The sequence below is a fragment of the Acomys russatus genome, chromosome 9 (assembly GCF_903995435.1).
Source record: "Acomys russatus chromosome 9, mAcoRus1.1, whole genome shotgun sequence".
NCBI classification, from domain to species: domain Eukaryota; kingdom Metazoa; phylum Chordata; class Mammalia; order Rodentia; family Muridae; genus Acomys; species Acomys russatus.
This window is the reverse complement of record NC_067145.1, coordinates 25,516,523-25,536,605: the sequence shown is the minus strand read 5'-3', so window position 1 is coordinate 25,536,605 and position 20,083 is coordinate 25,516,523. Positions and strand designations below refer to the sequence as shown.

General features: G+C 49.5%; 1 protein-coding gene across 1 annotated transcript in view; it reads left to right on the top strand.

Annotated features, from left to right (window-relative positions):
- The first annotated feature begins 7,162 nt into the window (after positions 1-7,162).
- Ankrd33b (ankyrin repeat domain 33B) overlaps positions 7,163-20,083 on the top strand; it is a 65,333-nt gene continuing 52,412 nt past the window's right edge. Inside the window, exon 1 of the mRNA XM_051151022.1 lies at positions 7,163-7,733. Coding sequence (XP_051006979.1) covers positions 7,380-7,733 — 354 coding nt within the window. The 5' untranslated portion in view covers positions 7,163-7,379. The remainder of the gene's footprint in view (positions 7,734-20,083) is intronic.

Sequence of the window (20,083 nt, the reverse complement as noted above, 5' to 3'; positions counted from 1 at the left end):
CTCTCGCCCTAGGCCCCAGGCAAGAACACAATAGCCTGAGTATCTCTCTGTAGGAACTTCCTTAATACTCTGAGTAGCTCTCTGAAAGGACTTCCTTAACTCTCAGGTGTCACTCAGTAGAGATTTCCCTACTTCTTTCAAAGGTAAAGAGTCCAAGGATAGCCTGGAACACAAAGACCTCCTTCAGGCAAAGCTCAGCAACTGGAAGGTCACTGCGTGCAGCCTAAGCATGGGATTTCTGACATGGCAGAATTTAGCGTGGCCCCCCACAGACATTGAAATGTAAATGAACAAAGAAAGGTTGACTCCCCAATCAGCTGCTCCGTTCTGCAACATGAGAGGCTCCCTAAGGCCCCTGGGTGAGGTGCCAGGGAGAAGGTGGTAGAATTCAGGAGGCATCACCTTGTCTTTCATCCAACTGGGCTGGTGAGTATCTATCAAGATGGCAAGCCTCCTTTGTGGATGAAAAAATTGAGAGGAACAGTGAAACCTGGTCAATGTGTTTGGTTGCAAGGGAGAAGATAGTTCTGTATAAAACCACTAGGAAAATACAGAAAGGGTATTATTACAGAGCTTGTATAGAGGCCCTAGGATGGGAAAGAGTGGAATCGCCACACCCCCACCTGTCTCTGATCTTGGAAGAGGTGGGTCATGGCGTGTCTCCTGCTGTTTGGCTTTTGTTGTTGTTGTTTTTGGTTTTATATCACTTTTTGTTTTTGTCTTTTCAAGACAGGGTTTCCCTGTGTAACCCTGGCTGTCCTGGACTCACTGTGTAGACCAGGCTGACCTCGAACTCAGAGAGATCCTCCTGTGTCTGCCTTGGGAGTGCTGGGATTACAGGCTTGATGGTACATGTCTAAAATTCCAAGGTTCCTGAGGCCGAGCAGGAGGATTGCTAAGAATTGAAGGCAAGCCCAGGCTCCAAAGCAAAACTTGATCTCACAAAAACAACCCAGATAGCCACTTTCTGTTTGGGTTTAAGTCATGCTCCACAACATGAAATCCACACGTGGCACTATTGTTGGGTGAAGAGTCTGTAGTTAGAGGTGGGAGACTCTAGGGCAGGGATTCCCAACATGTGGGTCATGACCCCTTGGGGGGGAATTGAACTACCCTTTCACAGGGGTCACCTAAGACCATTAGAAAACACAGATATTTATATTATGATTGATAACAGTAGCAAAATTACAGTTATGAAGTAGTAATGAAAATATGCTTGGGTTCTCCACAACATATCAAAGGGTGGCAGCGTTAGGAAGGCTGAGAACCACTGACCTAGGAGAAGGCCTACTACTATTATTAAAATTGACACAACACTAACGTGGCTACCACTGACTTATCACTGTACCTCTCAAGCCTCATCAGGGAAGCTTTTATCTGCAGTAGATGATCAACACGGAGACACACAACCAGCCAAGGTTTGGAGAATAGGAGCCTTCAGAATGTTCAGCCCTAAGTGGAACACCTCTATCTACTGCACCCCCTCCTCCCAAGGCTCAGGGGCCATTTTGGAACAGGAAGCAGAGACGGGAAGAGCCAGAGGCAGTGAATGAACTCAAGGGAAGCCTGTCCTCAGGATAGAGCAGGGCTGCTGCACAGATGAACTCACTGCAGCTCTGAGAGTGTGTGTCAGACCTGTGCAAGCTCAACCACACACACACACACACAAACACATGCAACCTCACACAGAACCACCCCAGCGTGCGCGCACACACACACACACACACACACACACACACACACATGCAAGCTCACACAGAGCCACCCTCAGCACACACACACACACATACATACACACATGCAAGCTCATACAGAGCCACCCCCAGCACACACATACACACACGCACACACACACACACATACACACGCATGCAAGCTTCACACAAAACCATCCCCCAGCACATACACACACATGCAAGCTCACACAGAACCACCCCCAGCACACACACACACACACACATACATGCAAGCTCACACAGAACCATCCCCAGCACACACACACACATACATACACACACACATACATACACACACACAAGCTCACACAGAACCATCCCCAGCACACACACACATACATACACACACACACAAGCTCACACAGAACCATCCCCAGACATAACACAGACATGCAAGCTCACACAGAACCACCCCCAGCACACGTGCACACACACACACACACACACACACACACACACGCAAACTCACACAGAACCATCCCCAGCACACACACACATACATACACACACACACAAGCTCACACAGAACCATCCCCAGACATAACACAGACATGCAAGCTCACACAGAACCACCCCCAGCACACGTGCACACACACACACACACACACACATGCAAGCTCACACAGAACCATCCCCAGCACACACACACATACATACACACACACAAGCTCACACAGAACCATCCCCAGACATGCAAGCTCACACAGAATCATCCCCAGCACACACACACATACATACACACACACACACAAGCTCACACAGAACCATCCCCAGACATAACACAGACATGCAAGCTCACACAGAACCACCCCCAGCACACGTGCACACACACACACACACACACACACACACACACACGCACACACGCACTCACGCACTCACGCACACACGCACTCACTCACACAGAACCACCCTCAGCATGGAGAGAAGAGGTGAGAGGTGGACATGGAGCCTCAGCCCCAGTTGAAAAGCTGTTGGTTAATTAATAGCTCCAGGGAAAGGGAGTCAGCTTTCTTTAATTCTGTGGCCAGTCCTAAACCGACCATGCTCCAATGGAAGGCCACACATCCAGGATTACATGAGCAGCACAAATTGGGTTTGATGGATGAGGGGGAAAAAAAAGGTGGATAGGAAAGTGGGGCATGGATCTGGGAGGAGTTGATGAACATAGCCAAAATTCATTGTGTAAAATTCTTCAAGAGTTAAAAATAAAAACAAGGAAACTCAAAGAAACAAGCATATTGGGGTTTAAGGAGCCCAAGCCACTTCAGGTGGGATGATCTTCAAAAAGAAACACCTGAAAAATTGTGCACGTGTTGGGGAATGCTGCAACACCTGAACATCATGACTAGCATATTTGCTCGTAGGCTGATGCATACCTGTACACCCAGTCCTTCAGAAACAAGGGCAGGAGGGTCAGGAGTTCAAGGTCAGCCTGAGCTACCTGAGACCTGGCTGCTCCCTGCACCCCTGCCCCCCCCAAAATGAGTAGGAGATGTAGTCAAACACTGTGAACTCACAGGAACAGACATGTAGGATCCAGGCCTATTACCACAGGCTTAGCAGTGGTAGGTGTTGCTTGGGAGCCAGGCTGTCGTTAGCACAGCATGCTCTCAGCTCCAGCCATGCTGCCTTATATAGGACAGCATAAAAAAAAAAACATGCTTTTTAATTGACTCTAGTGGGATGCTTTTCTTGCTAAATGAACTAACCAGCTTGGAGAAAGCTTTTGTAGAATGACTTATACCATCAAGGAGGGTGTATTTTAGTTCTCACAATAGCAAAAGTTAACCCTTGAAGGTAATGCTGAATTCCAGACCAGGAGCAAAAGCTTAAAGGCTGGGAAGCCCAGCCTCACAGGTGGTAAGTAGTCATTATTATTTTTCCATATTGATTTTTTTTTAAAAAGAAAGAATCTTATTCTGAAGGCCAGGCTGGTCTTGAACTCACAGCAATCCTTCTGCCTCAGCCTCCCAAATGCTGGGATTACAGGAGTATGCCACCATGGCCAACTAGTAGGATGCTATTTTAGGAACACTGAGATAGGCTTGGGTTTGCTCTATTGTTAGGGTTTCCTAACTGCCCCGCCACCCAAACAAAGTGGGGAAGGGCAGCACCGAGGGGTGTACATCCACAACATCTTCAGGGATAAGCACAACACCATTTTTAAAGATTTATTTTGGATAAAAAAATATTTATTTTATTTTACATGCTGAGTGTTTTGTGCCCCTGGTGCCCCAGGAGGTCAGAAGAGGATGCTATATTCTTGGCTGAAATGATAGGATAGCTGTGAGCCACCGTGTGGGCACTAGGAACCAAACCCCAGTCTTCGGCAAGAGCAGCAAGTGCCCTTAACCCTTGAACCATCTCTCAGCCCTAAATATTTCTTTTCATTCTGAACTGTGTGAAATTGTGCTCATGAGCGCAGTGTTCATGGATGTAAGAAGAGGGTGTCAGGTCCTTTGTAACTGTAATTATGAATAGTTGTGATCTGCTCAATATTGGTCCTGGAAATCAAACTTGGGTCCTCTGCTGGAGAAGTGCACACTCTCAACTGCTGAGCTACCAAGCCAACTCTCCAATCCCAACTCCCCTTTTTGAGACTGAACTTGCAGCAATCTTTTTGCCCCAACTTCCTAAGTGCCAGGGATAGCGAGGATAGCGAAATGTGTGTCGTCATGCCTTGCTTTACACTGTTTTTTTACATTTGTTTGTGCACATGTGCTTGTATAGAGGGCAGAGGACACTTCTCTGAAGTTGGTTTACTCCTTGCACCATGTGTGTTCCAGGAATCAAACCCAGGTGGCTAGGCTCAGAGACAAGGGCCCTTACTGAGCTGTTGCAACAGTCTAGCACTATAATTCTGAAATGCCGGCTATAGAAGAGTAACTAAGGCAGTGCTGAAAATACTTTAATGTTGTAAAGACAAATTATTAAGCTACATGGACAAAGTGATTATATATATAAGTATATATGTGTGTGTGTGTGTGTCTGTGTCTGTGTGTATATATATATATATATATATATATATATATATATATATATATATATATATGTATATATGACATATCACATTTACAACCTGTAAAACGATTCACTGAATGAACTCAATTTCTCACAATGTAATTGATTTAAAAGTGAGCCTGTGTCTATCTGTAGTTTTGGTAAATGTTGGCTTTGCAAAAAATTACATACACACACACACACACACACACACATTTATATGCCTCATTTCGAGTTTGTGTTTGTTTTCTCTACCTTCTCAAAGGTGAGGAATCTATTTCCCTTGTGGTAAATATGTATATTTAAAATATGTATATATAAATATATATCTATCACAAACATAGATAATTGTTTTTGAGACTGAGTCTTATGTAGCCCAGGCTGGCCTCAATTTTGCTGTGTAACTTAAAATACCTTAAGAAGTTCCCTCTTCACTGCCCTAGTACAGGGATTACAGGCACAGTAAATGCCAGGCTGAACAGGTGTATATTTTTAAAGACAGTGGGAAAACAAACAATATACAAAAACACCAGATCAGGATTCATTCTTTGGAGTTGCTTTATTTCTCCCACCCTCAAAGTGCTGAGAACCAAACCTATACCCCATGCTAGGCAAGCGCATTATCACGGAGCTATACCCCAGTTCCATTTGTGTTTATCTTCAAATGGCAAATGATTCTAGCGCTATTTGGCACCAAACTTCTGAGAAAGTAAAGAGGAAGTGGAAAATCAACCGTCTCCTTCCCTGTCAGTAATCATAAGCTCCAGCTGGCTTCAGGACGGCACCCCCACCCCCCCGGGTTGCAGCTTATCCACTCCCCCATCTTCAGAAACAACCCTGTCCTCGAAGTGGTCCCATGTATTTCTCGGGGTGATGGTGGTGGATTCCGAATGTAAAACAACAGTCCGCCAAACCGGGAGGAGCATAAGTAAAGACAGCAAGACCGGCACCACCACCAACCCCACTGTAGAACTCAGGGTTTGGGGGGCAACTGCCCTTGTAAATCCCCTGAGTCCCGGTGACAAAAGGCAACCTGGAAAGGGAAATTCCTAGTGGGACAGTTACAGATACGGAGCAGCTGAACCGTGATGGGGAGGTGGTGGTGGTTTTCAGGAAGAAAACCCCTAGCGTAACAGCATCTCTGACCACTACAGTGTGACCGGTCCCACGACCCCCCACCCCCGTTTGAGTGGTACCGGGTACTCTAGGACCTAGGGTCAAACGTCTCTCAGCTTATACGGCTTGCGCTTTCCCACTATGCCCTTCGACTTGCCTGCCTGCACCCAGGGTCCTTGTGTCTTGGCCCCAGTGTCTCAGTTTGTTTACCTTTGGGCCGCCCACGGGCTGGCACACCTGGTGGGCACACTGTCAGCCGGGGTGGACATGGAGAGAAGGAGGCAGTGAGGTGAAAGAGATCGGGGTGGCTCCTTGCAGCTTTCGGAGACACAGCTGGGATGTACAGGTTTTCCTCTAGAACAGGGTCACAAATCCTTAGACAGGTAACAAATCCTTAGACACACGCTTCCTGACAAAGCAGCCAACCCTGACAGATGCGTAAGGGATGTAGGGTGCTGCGGGTACTTGGCAGTGTCCATGGCCAGTAGTCACGGTTTCAGACGTGTTTGGCGGCAGCTCTCCGCCACCCCCCACCCCTCCGCCTCCCCAAATGGAGAATGGAGCTTCTCATGGCTCTGCCCTGGTACTGTCCCTTTTCACCCAGGCGTCCTCCCTTGATCACCTTTCCATCTCCCCAAGATCTCTATCCAGCCAACCTGCCAGCCACAGCCAGCGTGGGGTTTGCGTGACTTGAGATTCGGCAGGCCTCGTCTTCCCTTCGAGTTACTCCCACCAAATCAGCCTCGAGTGGGGACAGGTTCTCCCCAAGGTGGTGTTTCCTCCAAAGTGGACGGATCCACCGACCGCCCCAGAGTGGACGCCCTTCCATGCTCTAAGAGCGTTTCCAGGGAATTCAACTGGCCTCAGAGCTCCTGTTGCCCAGGAGGTGACCTGTCCTGGGGCGGCTGGAGAAACTGACCCTCCTCCGGCCCCGGGGCAGGTTACGGTCCTCTTCCGGGAGTGGAAAGGGGAGGTCTCCAGGGGCCGGTACTTTCCAACGCTGGAAACCTGCTCAACCTTTGGCGTCCCGGGACCCCCATCACCACCCAGGTCCCCGGGGAGCTGCCCTTGCAGGGGCGGGGCGCCCGCTGTCCCTCACGCTGGCTTTCAACCTCAAGAGTTACAGCTTTGGTTTCTCCTGCGAGTGCCTCTCCCTGGCCCAGGACGAAGCAGTCCGGTGGCGGTGTCGCTCAGGAGAGAGAGGACCCCTCCCCCACTGCCCCCACCCCCGCTGCGCCCGGGACTCCAGCTGGGAAGGCGCCCCGCCCCGCCGCCTAGCTTCCACCCGGCTGGGCAGCGTAGGGAAAGCCCCCGCGGCTCCTCCCACCCCAGGGGCTTTTCTCCAGTCGCCAGTGACTTCGCTCCCAGAGCGCAGCTGCCTGGTGCTGCTTTCCTCTGGAGCGCGTGGGGGGTCCTTGCTCTTCTACGAACGCAAGGGGCAAGGGTCAGTGACCTCGGGGCGCTCCCCGTGTCCTTGTCCCCTAACCCGAGCCCCAGCCCCCGGCCCGCGCCTAGGCCTTCAGCATGGTGCTGCTGGCTGGGCCCGGGCCGGAGGGCGGCGGGACAAGTTGCTTGTCCCCGCAGTCGCCGACGCCACCTCGGGGAGTACAGACGGGGGACGACCCAGCGGACTACGAGGAGTATGAAGACTTCTCGAGTCTGCCCGACACCCGCAGCATCGCTTCAGACGATTCCTTCTACCCTCCCGGAGGCGAAGAGGAATGCGGCGCGTTGAGCGCGGAGAGCGTCCCGGAGGGCGTCCCCGAGGCGGCGACCCTCCTGCGTGCCGCCTGCGCTAACGACGTGGGGCTGCTGCGGGCGCTAGCGCGGCGCGGACCGAGTTCGGAGGAGGTACGGGAGACTGACCGCAACGGCCGGGTAAGCCTCGCGTCCGGACAGGGTTGGGGTCCCTTCCGATCTCTTCCCTGTCCCCCCAATCCTGGATCTACTGCTTCTCAGAGTACTCTTTCCTTCCTGGTTGGCTTGCGGCAATGGGACCCCGTTTGCTCAGCTCAAAAGTGAGGAGCGGGCGGGAGATGGACCAGCCTGGCTTCCTACTGCATTCCAGCTCCTTTACCTCCCAGGGATCTCTGAATTCTCCTTAGAGGCCCGCGCTGGAAATCTGTTGACATGCCGGGCGCGGGGGTGGGGGGGGTGGGGGTGGCCGGGGGTGGTGGTGGCGAGCTGTCCCTTCCACTCAGCATCCTCCTGGACTGCTACATTTCCCTCAGGCTCCAGGCAGGTGACGGTTTCTACTCCCTTGCAGGGGACAACCTTTTTCTACCCCTCCCCCAGCCCCGTTTGTCCCCTCGGCCTCTCCCACTGACCTTCTCTAACGCGTTGGTGCTCGATTGTGATTCGGAAGCTACAGTTTCTTTTCTTGCCCAAACTGGCCTTTCTTCCCATGCTTCTCGTAGTAACCCGCGCAGCGACCAGCCAGCCTTACTTGCGGTCACCGCTGCGGGTCGAAGCCTAGGAGCCCTCACAAACCATCCTTCAGACAGGCCCGGTGCCGCGCAGCACAGGAGCGGCACACATACGGGGCTCCACACACGGGGAATTGCAGAGACAGTCTCTATAAATTACTCCGGGACCCAGAGAAAGCGAAAAAAAGTTTCAAAAAAAGAAGAGAAAAAGTTGGATGGCTGTTCCCACTGCACAGTAACTGGGAAAGTGACCGCTGTGGTCGCAGTATCCCCATTAGTCTCTGCTGGGTAGACAAACAACCTCACCTGATTTCCATGTTCCCGGAGGCCCCACGGTTTCTGCAGACTCAGCCTTACACAAATTAGGGACGGCTCGTGCTTCTTCTTGGAAGGCACAGCTGACGGTAAATATGGCGTTTTAGTATAGCAACCTGGTGACCCCCGAGCCTTTGGCTTATCCCGAGCCTGTATGTATGCAGTGGTTTGTCCCTGACTGGAGTCTGGGTCAGGCTCAGGTAAGTGTGAAGCCAGTGTGTTACTTTTTGTGCTTTCGATAACCTGAGAACATTGAACCTAGAGGAATGACTTGTGTTTGCCATAGGTCAGGGAGACCTTTATGCTGAGGGCCTGGCGCCTGTGGTGGCTGTTCCAGCCGGCATGCTGCAAGGTGGAAAGGCTCAGGGGCCTATTTCTTTCTCTGCTCCACTTTCAGTTTAACTAAGCGAGTTTTCCGGGTCAGATACTCGCATTAGAAACCTCTCCTTCCAGAGCCAGCCTAGCAAGCAGCTTGGATGGCCAGTGACAACGGGTCTCTCTCTATGTTTGGGATGGAATTTACTGCAAGCCATCACCTGTGAGTGACACTCAAGCGCCGCTTCAGCTTTATTATGTTTTCTGTGTGTGTGTGTGGTGGGGGGAGAAGGGGCGGTCAACCAACAATAATCAAAGTTTGAGAACAGCCAAGGAAAGAAAGCTGAGAACAAGTTAAACCATGCACAGGAGGCTTGTGTAAGACTGATCAAATTCCAGGACCCCTGGAGAGCTCCTCCTGGGAGCAGAGGCAGGAGAGGGCAAGGCGGGGGAGGGGGGGAACTGTCTACGTGAAGCTCCCATTTTCCGGACATGTAGCACCCCTGCAGAGACAACCCCTGCAGAGACAACCCCTTCTGCAGCCTGGTGAGCTTTAAGCGCTGTGCTGCTCCAGAGCTGGGAAAAGCCCCGCGTACGTGGTCATCACTCACTTCCTTTCTCCCTGTTTCTTCCTCATTAGCGTCTCTCTTGTTCTGAAGAGAATGTGGTCCAGCCTTGTGCCCTCAGCTTTCTCTTGCCGTTTTTTCCCTCTTCCCTTGGTGATGATGATGGAGACTGAAGGGCCCTTGTTGTTCTGCTTTGCACCCATCAGATAACCCTGGGGACCAGAGGAAAGGGCCCTGGATTTTTTTTAAATCTCTGGGTCAGAGGACTAGGCCTGTGTTCTCTGTGCCCTGAGGGGAGAAAGCAAGAGATTGTGTTCTTAAGAGATTTAGGGAGCCAGGTGGCAGGTGGCAGAAGATATTCTGGTCAGCCAGGTGGAGCCAAGAGATAGTGGCAGATGTGGCATGCCTGGAGTGGAGCGCAGGGGCTGTGGGAGCCAAGGTTAGAGAGGCCCACTCAGGTCAGGCGAAGAGTAACGCAGCTGTCCTTAGGTGGCTCAGAAGTGCCGGGAATTGGGAGAAAACAGTGTCAGTTTCCCTGTAATGCTTTAGTAGTGCCTTTCTAGTATCATGACTTGCTTTCTCACCACATAGAGGTTTTTGTTTAAGGACACTTTCTCTGGAAGTTTCCACCTGCCTCCATTTAAGCCCAGAGCTGGCTAAGGGTAGTTCACGTGTTAGTGAAATACAGATGGGCTGAGACTGTCAATTTGGATGGCCATTTGTGAGCAGGAGTCCCTTAAAAACAAAGAAGAGTCTTTAGGCAGATAGGGGAAACAAACGTACAAAGGTCCTGCGGCAGGAGCAGCATTTCAGCCTGGCCTACAGGTTGATCGTGATCTGCCTTAACGAAAGCCTTAAGGCAGACTCCAAAGCTATGGTGGTTTTATTAACAGCAGGTGACAGCTGGTGGGTGCCTCTGCTCAGGGCCAGCTTTCAGGAGGAGCCCCTAAATCAGAGATTCTCAACCTGTGTTGGGGGTGTCAGGTGCCCTTTCACAGGAGTCGCATGTCAGATATTGGCATTCCGATTCAAAACAGCAGCCAAACTACAGTTATGAAGTAGCAATGAAAATAAGCTTTTGGTTATTTGGAGTTCAGCACAACACGAGACAGCAGCCTTAGGAAGGCTGAGAACCACTGCTTTGGCTAGAGGCTTTTGAATGCTGCTGTAATGCAGAATAGCTCTCAGGACCACATGTGGAGACTCGGGGATGCTGCCCTGGACTACCACGACCACACAGCTTTGCTTCTGAGACATTGTTCTGGAAGGATCTTAGGATTTGCTGCACACGGACATTGAAACACTTGTTGCTCCTGTAAGCGCCAAGCACGTGTTCTTTCTGTGCTTTTGGGTGCAGGTTGTTTGGTCCCTTTCATTAAAGGATGGCGAAGACCTCCAGAACCCCCTTTCCTGATTCTTCACTTACTCACTACAGCCCTGGTGCCGCTCCCTCCCTTCACTGTGAGATGGAAGACAAGTTAGTGCCATTTTAATGGCCGTAGAAAGGCCGCTTGCATGCCAGGTGCCTGGACCAAAGTGGGCCTGGGTAAGCTGAAAGGTGGAATGCCTCAGTGTGCGGAAACCTCAGGAAGTTTCCCACAGTCACTGATCATTTATTTTATCAGCACAGCAAAGCCCCCCCCCTGTGCAGTGGCCCGCCCCCCCCCCCCCCCCCCCCCCCCCCCGCCTCCCCCATGCAAGAGGTTTACATCTCAGTTTTACAGAGACTTGGGTATGATCAACACTTTACTTTGAAATACAACTGAGAAATTTGTTGCATTAAAAAAACAAAGATTTATGGATGTAGAAATCTCCTTTTCCTAAATTGAGGATCACAAGTGTTGGAATTCATGCACAACCCTTCATTACCCCCTAGGCCTTGGTAGGTATGACCGGTGAGTGCGTAGAATTAAGCTGACTCACAGAGAAGCTGGACTCTCAGGTCTTTCTAGTTCCTATGGAGAGTGGCCTTTGACCTTGAACCTCTGATGCCTGCCAAGGGCCCAGTGCCCACAGGGAGAGGTTTGCTTTGCTCTTTGGGACGATGTGTCCATGTGTTCCCCCCTCCTCCTAGCTAGCCCCCCTCCCCCACGTGTGTGTGTGTGTGTGCGCATGTGTGTGCGCATGTGTGCGCGCATGTGTGTGCGGGTATTCTTACCACAGTGCTTGTGTGGATGCCAGAGAGCAACCTTGGGTGTCTGTCCTCACCTTCCACCTTCTTCGAGTTGCTTAGTTTGCTTCTGCATGTGTCACAGTGACCCACAAATTGCGCGACATTTCCCTGTACCTGCCTTCCTTATTGCTGTAGCGACGCTGGGACTGCAGTGTAGAGCTGGGCTTGATGTGGGTCCTCGGGGTTCAAACTCAGGTCCTCATGCTGTGTGCCAAATGCTTTACCACTGAGCCATCTCCCTGGCCCATCGTGTTCCTGTTTTAGTTCCATCCTCCCATGTGGGGAAGGAGAGAAGGCTGGGGGCTCTTCCTTTTGGCTGACCGTGGGCATATGCAGGCTCAGCAGCAATGGAGAGACACTTACATTTTAGGTATAAGGCTATGTATTGGCTATCTGTGCCTACTGTAGTGATGTGTAGTCAGCCCTGTGTACCTATAGCAAAAACATCTCTAGTGATAAATTTATTTATTTTATTAATTTATTTTTGTTTTTTCAAGATTGGGTTTCTTTGGGTAGCCTTGGTTGTCCGGGAACTAGCTCTGTAGACCAGGCTGGCCTCCAACTCACAGAGATCTGCCTGCCTCTGCACCTCCTGTACTGGATCAGAGGCATGTGCTAGCACCACCCAGCAGTAGCAATACATTTACAAGAAAATGTTTGTGTTTTTACTTGTGTAGTTTCCAGGCCAGGCCTGCACTGGCCTATTGTCTTGGGCCTCTGGGTGGTAGATGGCTGTGGCTGCAAGCCTGGGGTGGAGGAAGGTGCTCGCCTTGATGCAGCATCAGACCTTTAAGTGTTATAGTCTCCTTCAAGGACACACACCTCATGTGACCTAAGAACCTCATGCAGGGCCCACCTTCTAATGGTTTGACTGTTTCTTAGGAATACCATTTTGGGAACCAAAAGCTTTGAACCCATGGGCCTTTGGGGACGTTTACCAAAGCCAGATACCACATAACTGACATCTAGGAAACCCCAGGGGTTCAGGAGGAACCCTTCAGTTGACGGTGGCCAAGTGTAGCATATGGAGTCTAGGTTTTCTGTTTGTCTGCACCCAGCTGCGGTGGGCTGCACTGGCACGAGTAGGCTGGCCTGAGCTGGTTACACATCTCTGCTCATCTTCCAGCAGGCTGGTCCTGCTGGGTTTCGGTAGTACATGCGGGTTCCAGGAGGGACGTTTTGGCCCAGGTTTAATTCCAGTTTTGCTGAAGCAAGTCACAGGTCAAGGCCAAGTTCATATGGAGAAAATAGGTTTTCTTCTCAGTGGAGGAGCTGTGAAGTGAGGGACAGAGGCGGGAAGAAGCTCTTCTTGCCATCAGTCTATCAAAGGAAGATGAGGCTAGCCCAGGGCAGCGATATGCTCTCCTCTGGGTATCATCATCAAACCCTAGGCTTTTGTGTGTTTAGCTGTTGAGCAGTGGTGTGTGTGTGTGTGTGTGTGTGTGTGTGTGTGTGTGTGTGCGCCTATTTGAGCTCATGAGGAATTGTGTCGGGGCTAAGGAGGTCACAGGTCATGGTCTGAGGGCAACCCTCTGCTCATTATGGTTGTGCCTGCTGGCTGGCAGGGGTTGCTCTCTGTTGGTTCTTTCTTAGTTGCTTAGATGCACACTAAGCCACCGTGCCTATAAGATGCCTGGGATTTCTAGGCCACCAAAACTGCCTTTGGCGCAAAGTTCAGCTCCAGGGAGGCTGTGGATGAGGGAGTGGTTACTTCAGAACAGGTGAAGGGGCCCACGAGATAGCTCAGCAGGTGAAGACGCTTCCCACACAAGGCGAACAACCTAAATTTAATCCGAAGACCGGGCATAAGGGTGGGGAGGAGAGAAGCCACTGGAGAGCACTGTCCTCTGATCCTTTGCACATGCGTGCTCCAGTGTGAGTGCCAGTAAAAGGTTTATTTTGGCTCACCGTTTCAAAGGTCTCAGTCCACAGTCACTCGGGCCTGTGGGATCGGACCTGTGGCTGCGCAGTACAGCGTGGTGGGAGCATATGACGGGGGAGGCTACTCAGGTCGTAGCATTCAGTAAGCAACGAGAGAAAAGGGCTGAGATACTTACTACTCATTTGAAAAACTTGTCCCTAATGCCCTGACTTCCTCCCTGTAGGCTCTACTTCCTAACGGTTTTTATCACACCTTGGTAGTGGATAGGACCAAGCCTTCAACACATCTATCTCTGAGGAACATTCAACGTCTGTTTTATAATAAGATAATATACAGAGCCCTTTCATTTTTATAGCTGGTGAAATAGGGCTCATGAGGCAGGCAGACGGGGCAGAGTGTTGAGACATTTGCTACCAGGTCCCATGATCAGAATTGCCCTCTAACTGCCCCACACAAGCTCTGGGGCACACAGGTGCCAGCACGTGAGACTCTGGGCATTAACTATCTGTTGGATGTGTAGCTGGCAAAGGGTCTCAGTCGTTTTGTAGGGTGCCTCTTTGCTTGATTTGACTGTTTGCCTTGCTCTATAGGAGCCTGTGAGTTTTACGTGGTCTCCTCATTTCCTGAGTAATTGGATTCCTACCTGTGCCTGTGTGCTGCGGTACACTGTCTATCACCCCTTTGAGCAGTTTCAGGTTTGACCTTGAGGGTTTTGACTCTTTTGGAGTTGATTTTTGTGCAGTGAGAGATAAGGGTCTAGTTTTTCTACATGTGGGAATCCAGTTGTCCCAACACTGTTGCTGAAGTGGTCGTCTTCCTGTCAGTGTTTATCCTTGGTCAGGTGCCTGTAGTTGTGTAGACATAAATCTGGGTTCCCTAGTCTATGTACATGTCTGTTTTTGTGCTAATGCCATTCTGTTTTTATTACTATAACTCTGTACTATAACGTGGGTATGCTTCAGATTGCCTTTAGCCAACCCTGCTCTCCCCTCCCCCCACAGCCTTTTAATTTGTTGTGAACCAGTGTTGCAGCTTATTGGCGTAGTAATTCTAAAATCATAGCCATGGGGCATACATAAGTCAAAACAATCTCTTATATAAAACAATGTTATTTATTTTTTATTAAAAAAAATAAGAAAAACTGGAAGTTGTTAAGTTGAGTGAAGACAATGTGTCTAAAGAAGTTTGAGAAGTAATTTATGTAGGTGGTCTGGGGTGTGTGTGTGTACATGTGTGTACATATACATGTGTAATCATGGCATTGTAATTGTGTTCTGGCCTTCCCTTAGCTTCCTGATCTCTGTGGAGAGAATTCAGATGGTATGGTGTAGAGGATTAGTGGATTTATTACTGAGTAAATTGCATTATTCCCAGAGAGTGAGGCTTCCCAGTAGCCAGAGAGATCATTGCAGAGTAGAAAACTCTCAATGGGTGAACATGGCCAGTGGCCAGAGAGACTGCTGTGTAGGGCACTCTCAATGGATGGCCATGAAGACTGGCTAGAGAGGCCATTTTCCAAACTTTTATTTCAGGCAGGTTTTATACCATTTCAAAAGTCTCTGAAACAGCCTTCCCAGTTGGTCAATTTCCTGTCAGGTGATTGGCAGGCATGTTCGGAGTGACTCTTGCAGGAGGGAGCAATGGTAGGTAAAGTGTCCTGTTAGATAGATAGATCTTGAAGGAGTCAGGATTCCTGGAACCAGGACTAGATACTGATCAATGGGTGACCTTCCAGGGAGTCCAGAAAGTTCATGTCTCCTACCAGGGCCAGAGATAGGACTCAGATCCTGTCCCTCTGACTGGTCAAGTGAGTCCTACTGCTCCAAAATTTTTCAAGGTATTGATAATGAGGGAGGGGTCCTTACCCACTGCCGCTCCATTTTGCTGATTCCTAACTGGATACATAGCAGTACCAAGAGAAAGAAGGGATCAAGGAGGATGGGGGATGGAAGGCGCAGAGACTTGAATAACATGGGGACAGGCGGAGTGTGAGTGATGACCTCAGAGCCTCTGTGCAGCTCTCAGGAGGTGGCTTTTAGATGATGTAAGACACTTAAGAATTTGGGGCTGGAGAGATGAAAGCACTTCCTGCCCTTCCAGAGGTTCTAAGTTTGGTTCCTAGCACTCACATCAGGTAGGTTACACATGTCTGTAATTCTGGCTCCAGGGGATCCAATGCCGTCTTCTGGCCTCCATGATACCTGCACATAAATGGCACACACACACATAAAATCCTTTTGTAAAGTATATTAAGAATATTTGATGTCATTGTGTATATATGTATGTAAGAATCTAGAAAAGAGGTTTTTAAATGGTGTTTTTGAATTTTAAAGGACAGCTGGAAGTAGAATTGACTTATTTCACCTAAGTCAGAGAAAAGGAAGTACGGTGGACATGAAAGACCATGTGACACCTGGCTTTATGGGAAATTGGATTAGAGTGATGGGATTTGAGTGCAATTTCTAAGTAAGAGCAAAATCAACACAGGCTTCCAAAGGCATATTCATGTCAGAGCCAAATACGCTCATGCCTAAAGTAGGCACTGGATGAACAGCGAGTCAGCATCTCTGTCCGGCTTCCGCTGCCTCTTCAATTGGAGACAACACTGGGATGTTTCAGGCGAGCGAGGCGTAGGCAGATGTGTGGGTGGAGAGGTGGCATATCCAACTCCTAGTGTGCTTGTGGGAGGCATCAGTTAAGAGTGCTAAAGGTATAGTACCAATATCTCCAACAGTATGTATTTGTTGTTTGTTTAGTTAGTGACACTGAGGATGGAACGTAGGGCCTCACACTTGCTAGGAAAGTGCCCTTCCATGAAGTTGCTTAAAACGAAGAAGTTGGGCCTCATAGTTCAAACCTGTAATTTTAGCTGCTGAGAAGGCTGAGACTGGAGGATCAAAAGTTCAAGGCCAGCCTGAGGAACTTAGCGAGACCCTATCTCAAAATAAGAAATAAAAAGAAGGCTATAGCTTAGGGGTAAGAGCTCTTGTAGCATGTGTGGGGCCCTGGGTTCAGTACCCAGTTCTGGGAGTCGGGGAGGAAGATGAGGAAGTTATACTGAGTGAAAAAGAGCTCATTCAAGATGGCAGCACTCTTGAATAATGTGGCTGTAGAGATAGAGGAAGACTCGGGGTTCCAGAAGGCAGGGCTGCTTCAGAAAGAAAATAGGGGAGCCCCAGGGATGGAGCAGTGCTGCTCCCTGCTTGTAGTGGCTGTGGGTTAAAAGTGCACAGAGCTAAATACAGGCACGCACACGCCCTCTAATATGCACCTGTGCACGCACCCTCTCAAACATGCATGCGCACACCCTCGTACATATGTGTGCACACTCATTCTCATACAATGCATGTCACACCCCTATCACGCCCTTATGTACATGGATGCACATACGTTCTCACACAATGCATTCACCACCCACATATGCTTACACATATGTATGCACATACCACTTCACACAGGCATGCACACACCCTCACACATATGCATGCATACGCTCTAGTGCACATATGCATGGGCACACCTTTACACACATGTGTATGCACATACTCTTGCACACCACACATGCATACATACACCCTTAAACACACATGCACTCACCCTCACACACACGTACCTGAAGTATACGTGCCATCTGAATACATGCGTGGTTTGCAGCAATGTCAACTTTCTGGTATTGCTGTTGTGTCATTTTCAGAGTACTGGCATCAAGGACAAACGCTGATGAGTGCAACTTCCTGTGGGCCTGGTAACTATTTGAAGACGTTAACAGGGGATTCCCCTTTGATGTCTCCCTCACTTTGCGCTTGAATTTACCCTTGGTGATGTGGTTGCAATGAACTTGGGTCAGAACTGTGACAGGCCAAACCCCTTGGCATTCTTAAAAAGTGTGCACAGCAGGAACTTTCCTAAGCGCAGGTCTCAGGCCTCCTGGGGCTGCTGCTGACCTGGGAAGCAGTTTCCTGGGAACTGAAAGCCGCCCGCAGCCCCTTCTGCAGGATACACTGCTGCTGCCTCAGGTGCCCTCTATGGCCGGATGCCAGCACTCTTGCCACCCTCGCTAGCCCCGTGACTGTTGTCTTTGCTGGATGCTGTGCTGCCTCGCAGCAGGAACGAAGCCACAGATGAGTACCTATCCTATCTCTTCAAAGTATCCTTCCTGTAGTCCCTTCTTCCTCTGGCTACTTGGGAGAGGGGTGCACTCAAAGACAGTTTTGAGATGTTAGGTTGCAAACATGACTCTCAATTAGTTTAATTAGTTTCTCCTCCTTCCTTGGGATTCTTAATGTAATGGAACAACTGAAGATTTTTGTAGTGGATCCGGCACACACAGGCTTCACAGCCCAGCAGCTACAATGGCGCTTGCTAGATGTTTGTTATTTCAGAGTAATTAAAATTAATGTGTAGATGCCAGTCTCTAGTGAGCGATCTGGTCCAGCAGCTCCAAGGTGGGTGATTTAGCTGTTAAGTCCATTGCTATGTGTTAAAACAATAGAGAAGTCATGCATTTACTTTATGCTGGCAGCCACAATTGGATCTAGTTTTGGGAATGAAGCAGGCTCAGAGCTACGTGGCCATTTTGGGTTTCTGAGGCAGGGGCATTGGCAATCCCTGGGAGCTTTCCTGTGTGCTGGGTCTTGAGCCTCTATAGGCTGTCCTCCCAGGTCTTCACGTCTGTTGCAAGGTCTGAGGGTTAGCCTCGTGTGCCTTTAAGTGCAAAAGCTCTGGAGACATTCTTGGAGTTGATACTGAGGCTGGTGGTCAGAAGTACAGCTGTCAGGTAATGTGATGCTCCACAAGCCATCTACTCTTTTGAAAAATATTTTCTTTTTTCTTTCTTTCTTTCTTTTTTTTTTTTTAAAAGAAATTATTTTTTAAAAGATTTATTTATTTATTATTTTGTATGCAATGCTCTGCCTGCATGTACACTTGCAGGCCAGAAGAGTATCAGATCACATCGTAGATGGTTGTGAGCCACTATGTGGTTGCTGGGAATTGAACTCATGACCTCTGGAAGAGCAGTCAGTGCTCTTAACCGTTGAGCCATCTCTCCAGCCTCAAATATATTTTCAAAGATTGATTTATTTTACTATCTTGTGGGTGTGAGTGTTGCCCGCATGTATGTGTGTGCACCCTGTGCACGCCTGGTGCCCTCACAGTTCAGAAGAGGGCTTTGGATTCCTTGGGACTGGAGTTACAGATGGTTGTAAGCTACCATGTGGGTGTTGGGAATAGAGCCAAGTCCAATGCAAGAGCAACACACGTGTTTTTAATGGCTGAGCCAACACACCAGCCCCTTAAGATATTTTTTATACATGGTGCTTACACGGAGGTCCAAGAACAGCACACAGGAGTCGGTTCTCTTTTACTCTGTGAGACTGCACAGGTTGCCAGGACTGGCAGCAACTGCCTTTAACCCACCGAGCACCTGATTTTTTTGGTCTTGTTTCCTGGGAGGTCTGAAATGGAAAGGCTCCTAGGCACAGCACCACCTCCCTGTGCTTCCCTGCGGGATACAAGGCTCCTTAAGTAGGAAGAATTTGTCTGGTTGGCAGCTATTGTTTCTATGAGAGGAATTAATATCAAGGTCGTTCCTTGGTACTGCTGGCTGCCTTCTAACCCTGGAAAAAGGTGGAAGTGAAGCAAATGTTTAAGCAAAAAGGAATAATTAGGGAAATGGAGCTGAGTGTGGTGGCTTACACATGTAATCCCAGCATTCAAGAGGCTAAGGCCAGGGCAGGGGGATTGCCTGCCATGAATCTGAAGGCCACTCTGAGCTAAGTGTGAGACCCTGTTGAGAGAGAGAGAGAGAGAGAGAGAGAGAGAGAGAGAGAGAGAGAGAGAGAGAGAGAGAGAGAGAGAGAGAGAGACAGAGAGAGACAGAGAGAGAGAGACAGAGAGAGAGAGAGACAGAGAGACACAGACACAGACACAGAGAGAGAGAAAGGGAAAGAAAGAAAAGGAAAGGAAAGAAAAAAAAATAATAAGGTAGGTGGTACAGCACAGTTGTAGTCCCAGTACTTTGGAGGTAGGGACGGGAGAACCAGGAGTTTGAAGTCATCCTTGGTTATACAGGGAGTTTGAAATACACGCACCCCCACATGTCAAGGACTCTCATCCTGTTAGGTCAGTTGTGGGGAGACGAGGAAGCAGCTGTGGCGCATATCTGGGTATACACCCCAAGTCCAAATGAGTCGTTACTGAGGTGCTGTACTGTGGGAAACAGAGGGGAGGCAGATAGACCCGGAGGGACTGCAGCCATCCTCAGTGAGGGCCACAGCTGGTGGCTGTGGTGCCGGCCCACCCATGGTCTGATAGTGGGGTCTACAAGCAGCCGAGGTATATTTCAGGAGTTTCCTTTCAGTTCTGTTTCACTTCAGTGTGGGCACGGTGCCAGTTCTAAAGGACCCTCCCCTGCCATTCTGCAGGTTCTGTCTAAACCTTCCCTGCTCCCTGACAACTCATAGGACAATAGCCATCTGCTAAAAATAGCGGGCAGTGACCCAGCTCTCCCTGCACTGGTAGTGGCTAGGCTGTTTTCACTGGCATGAGGA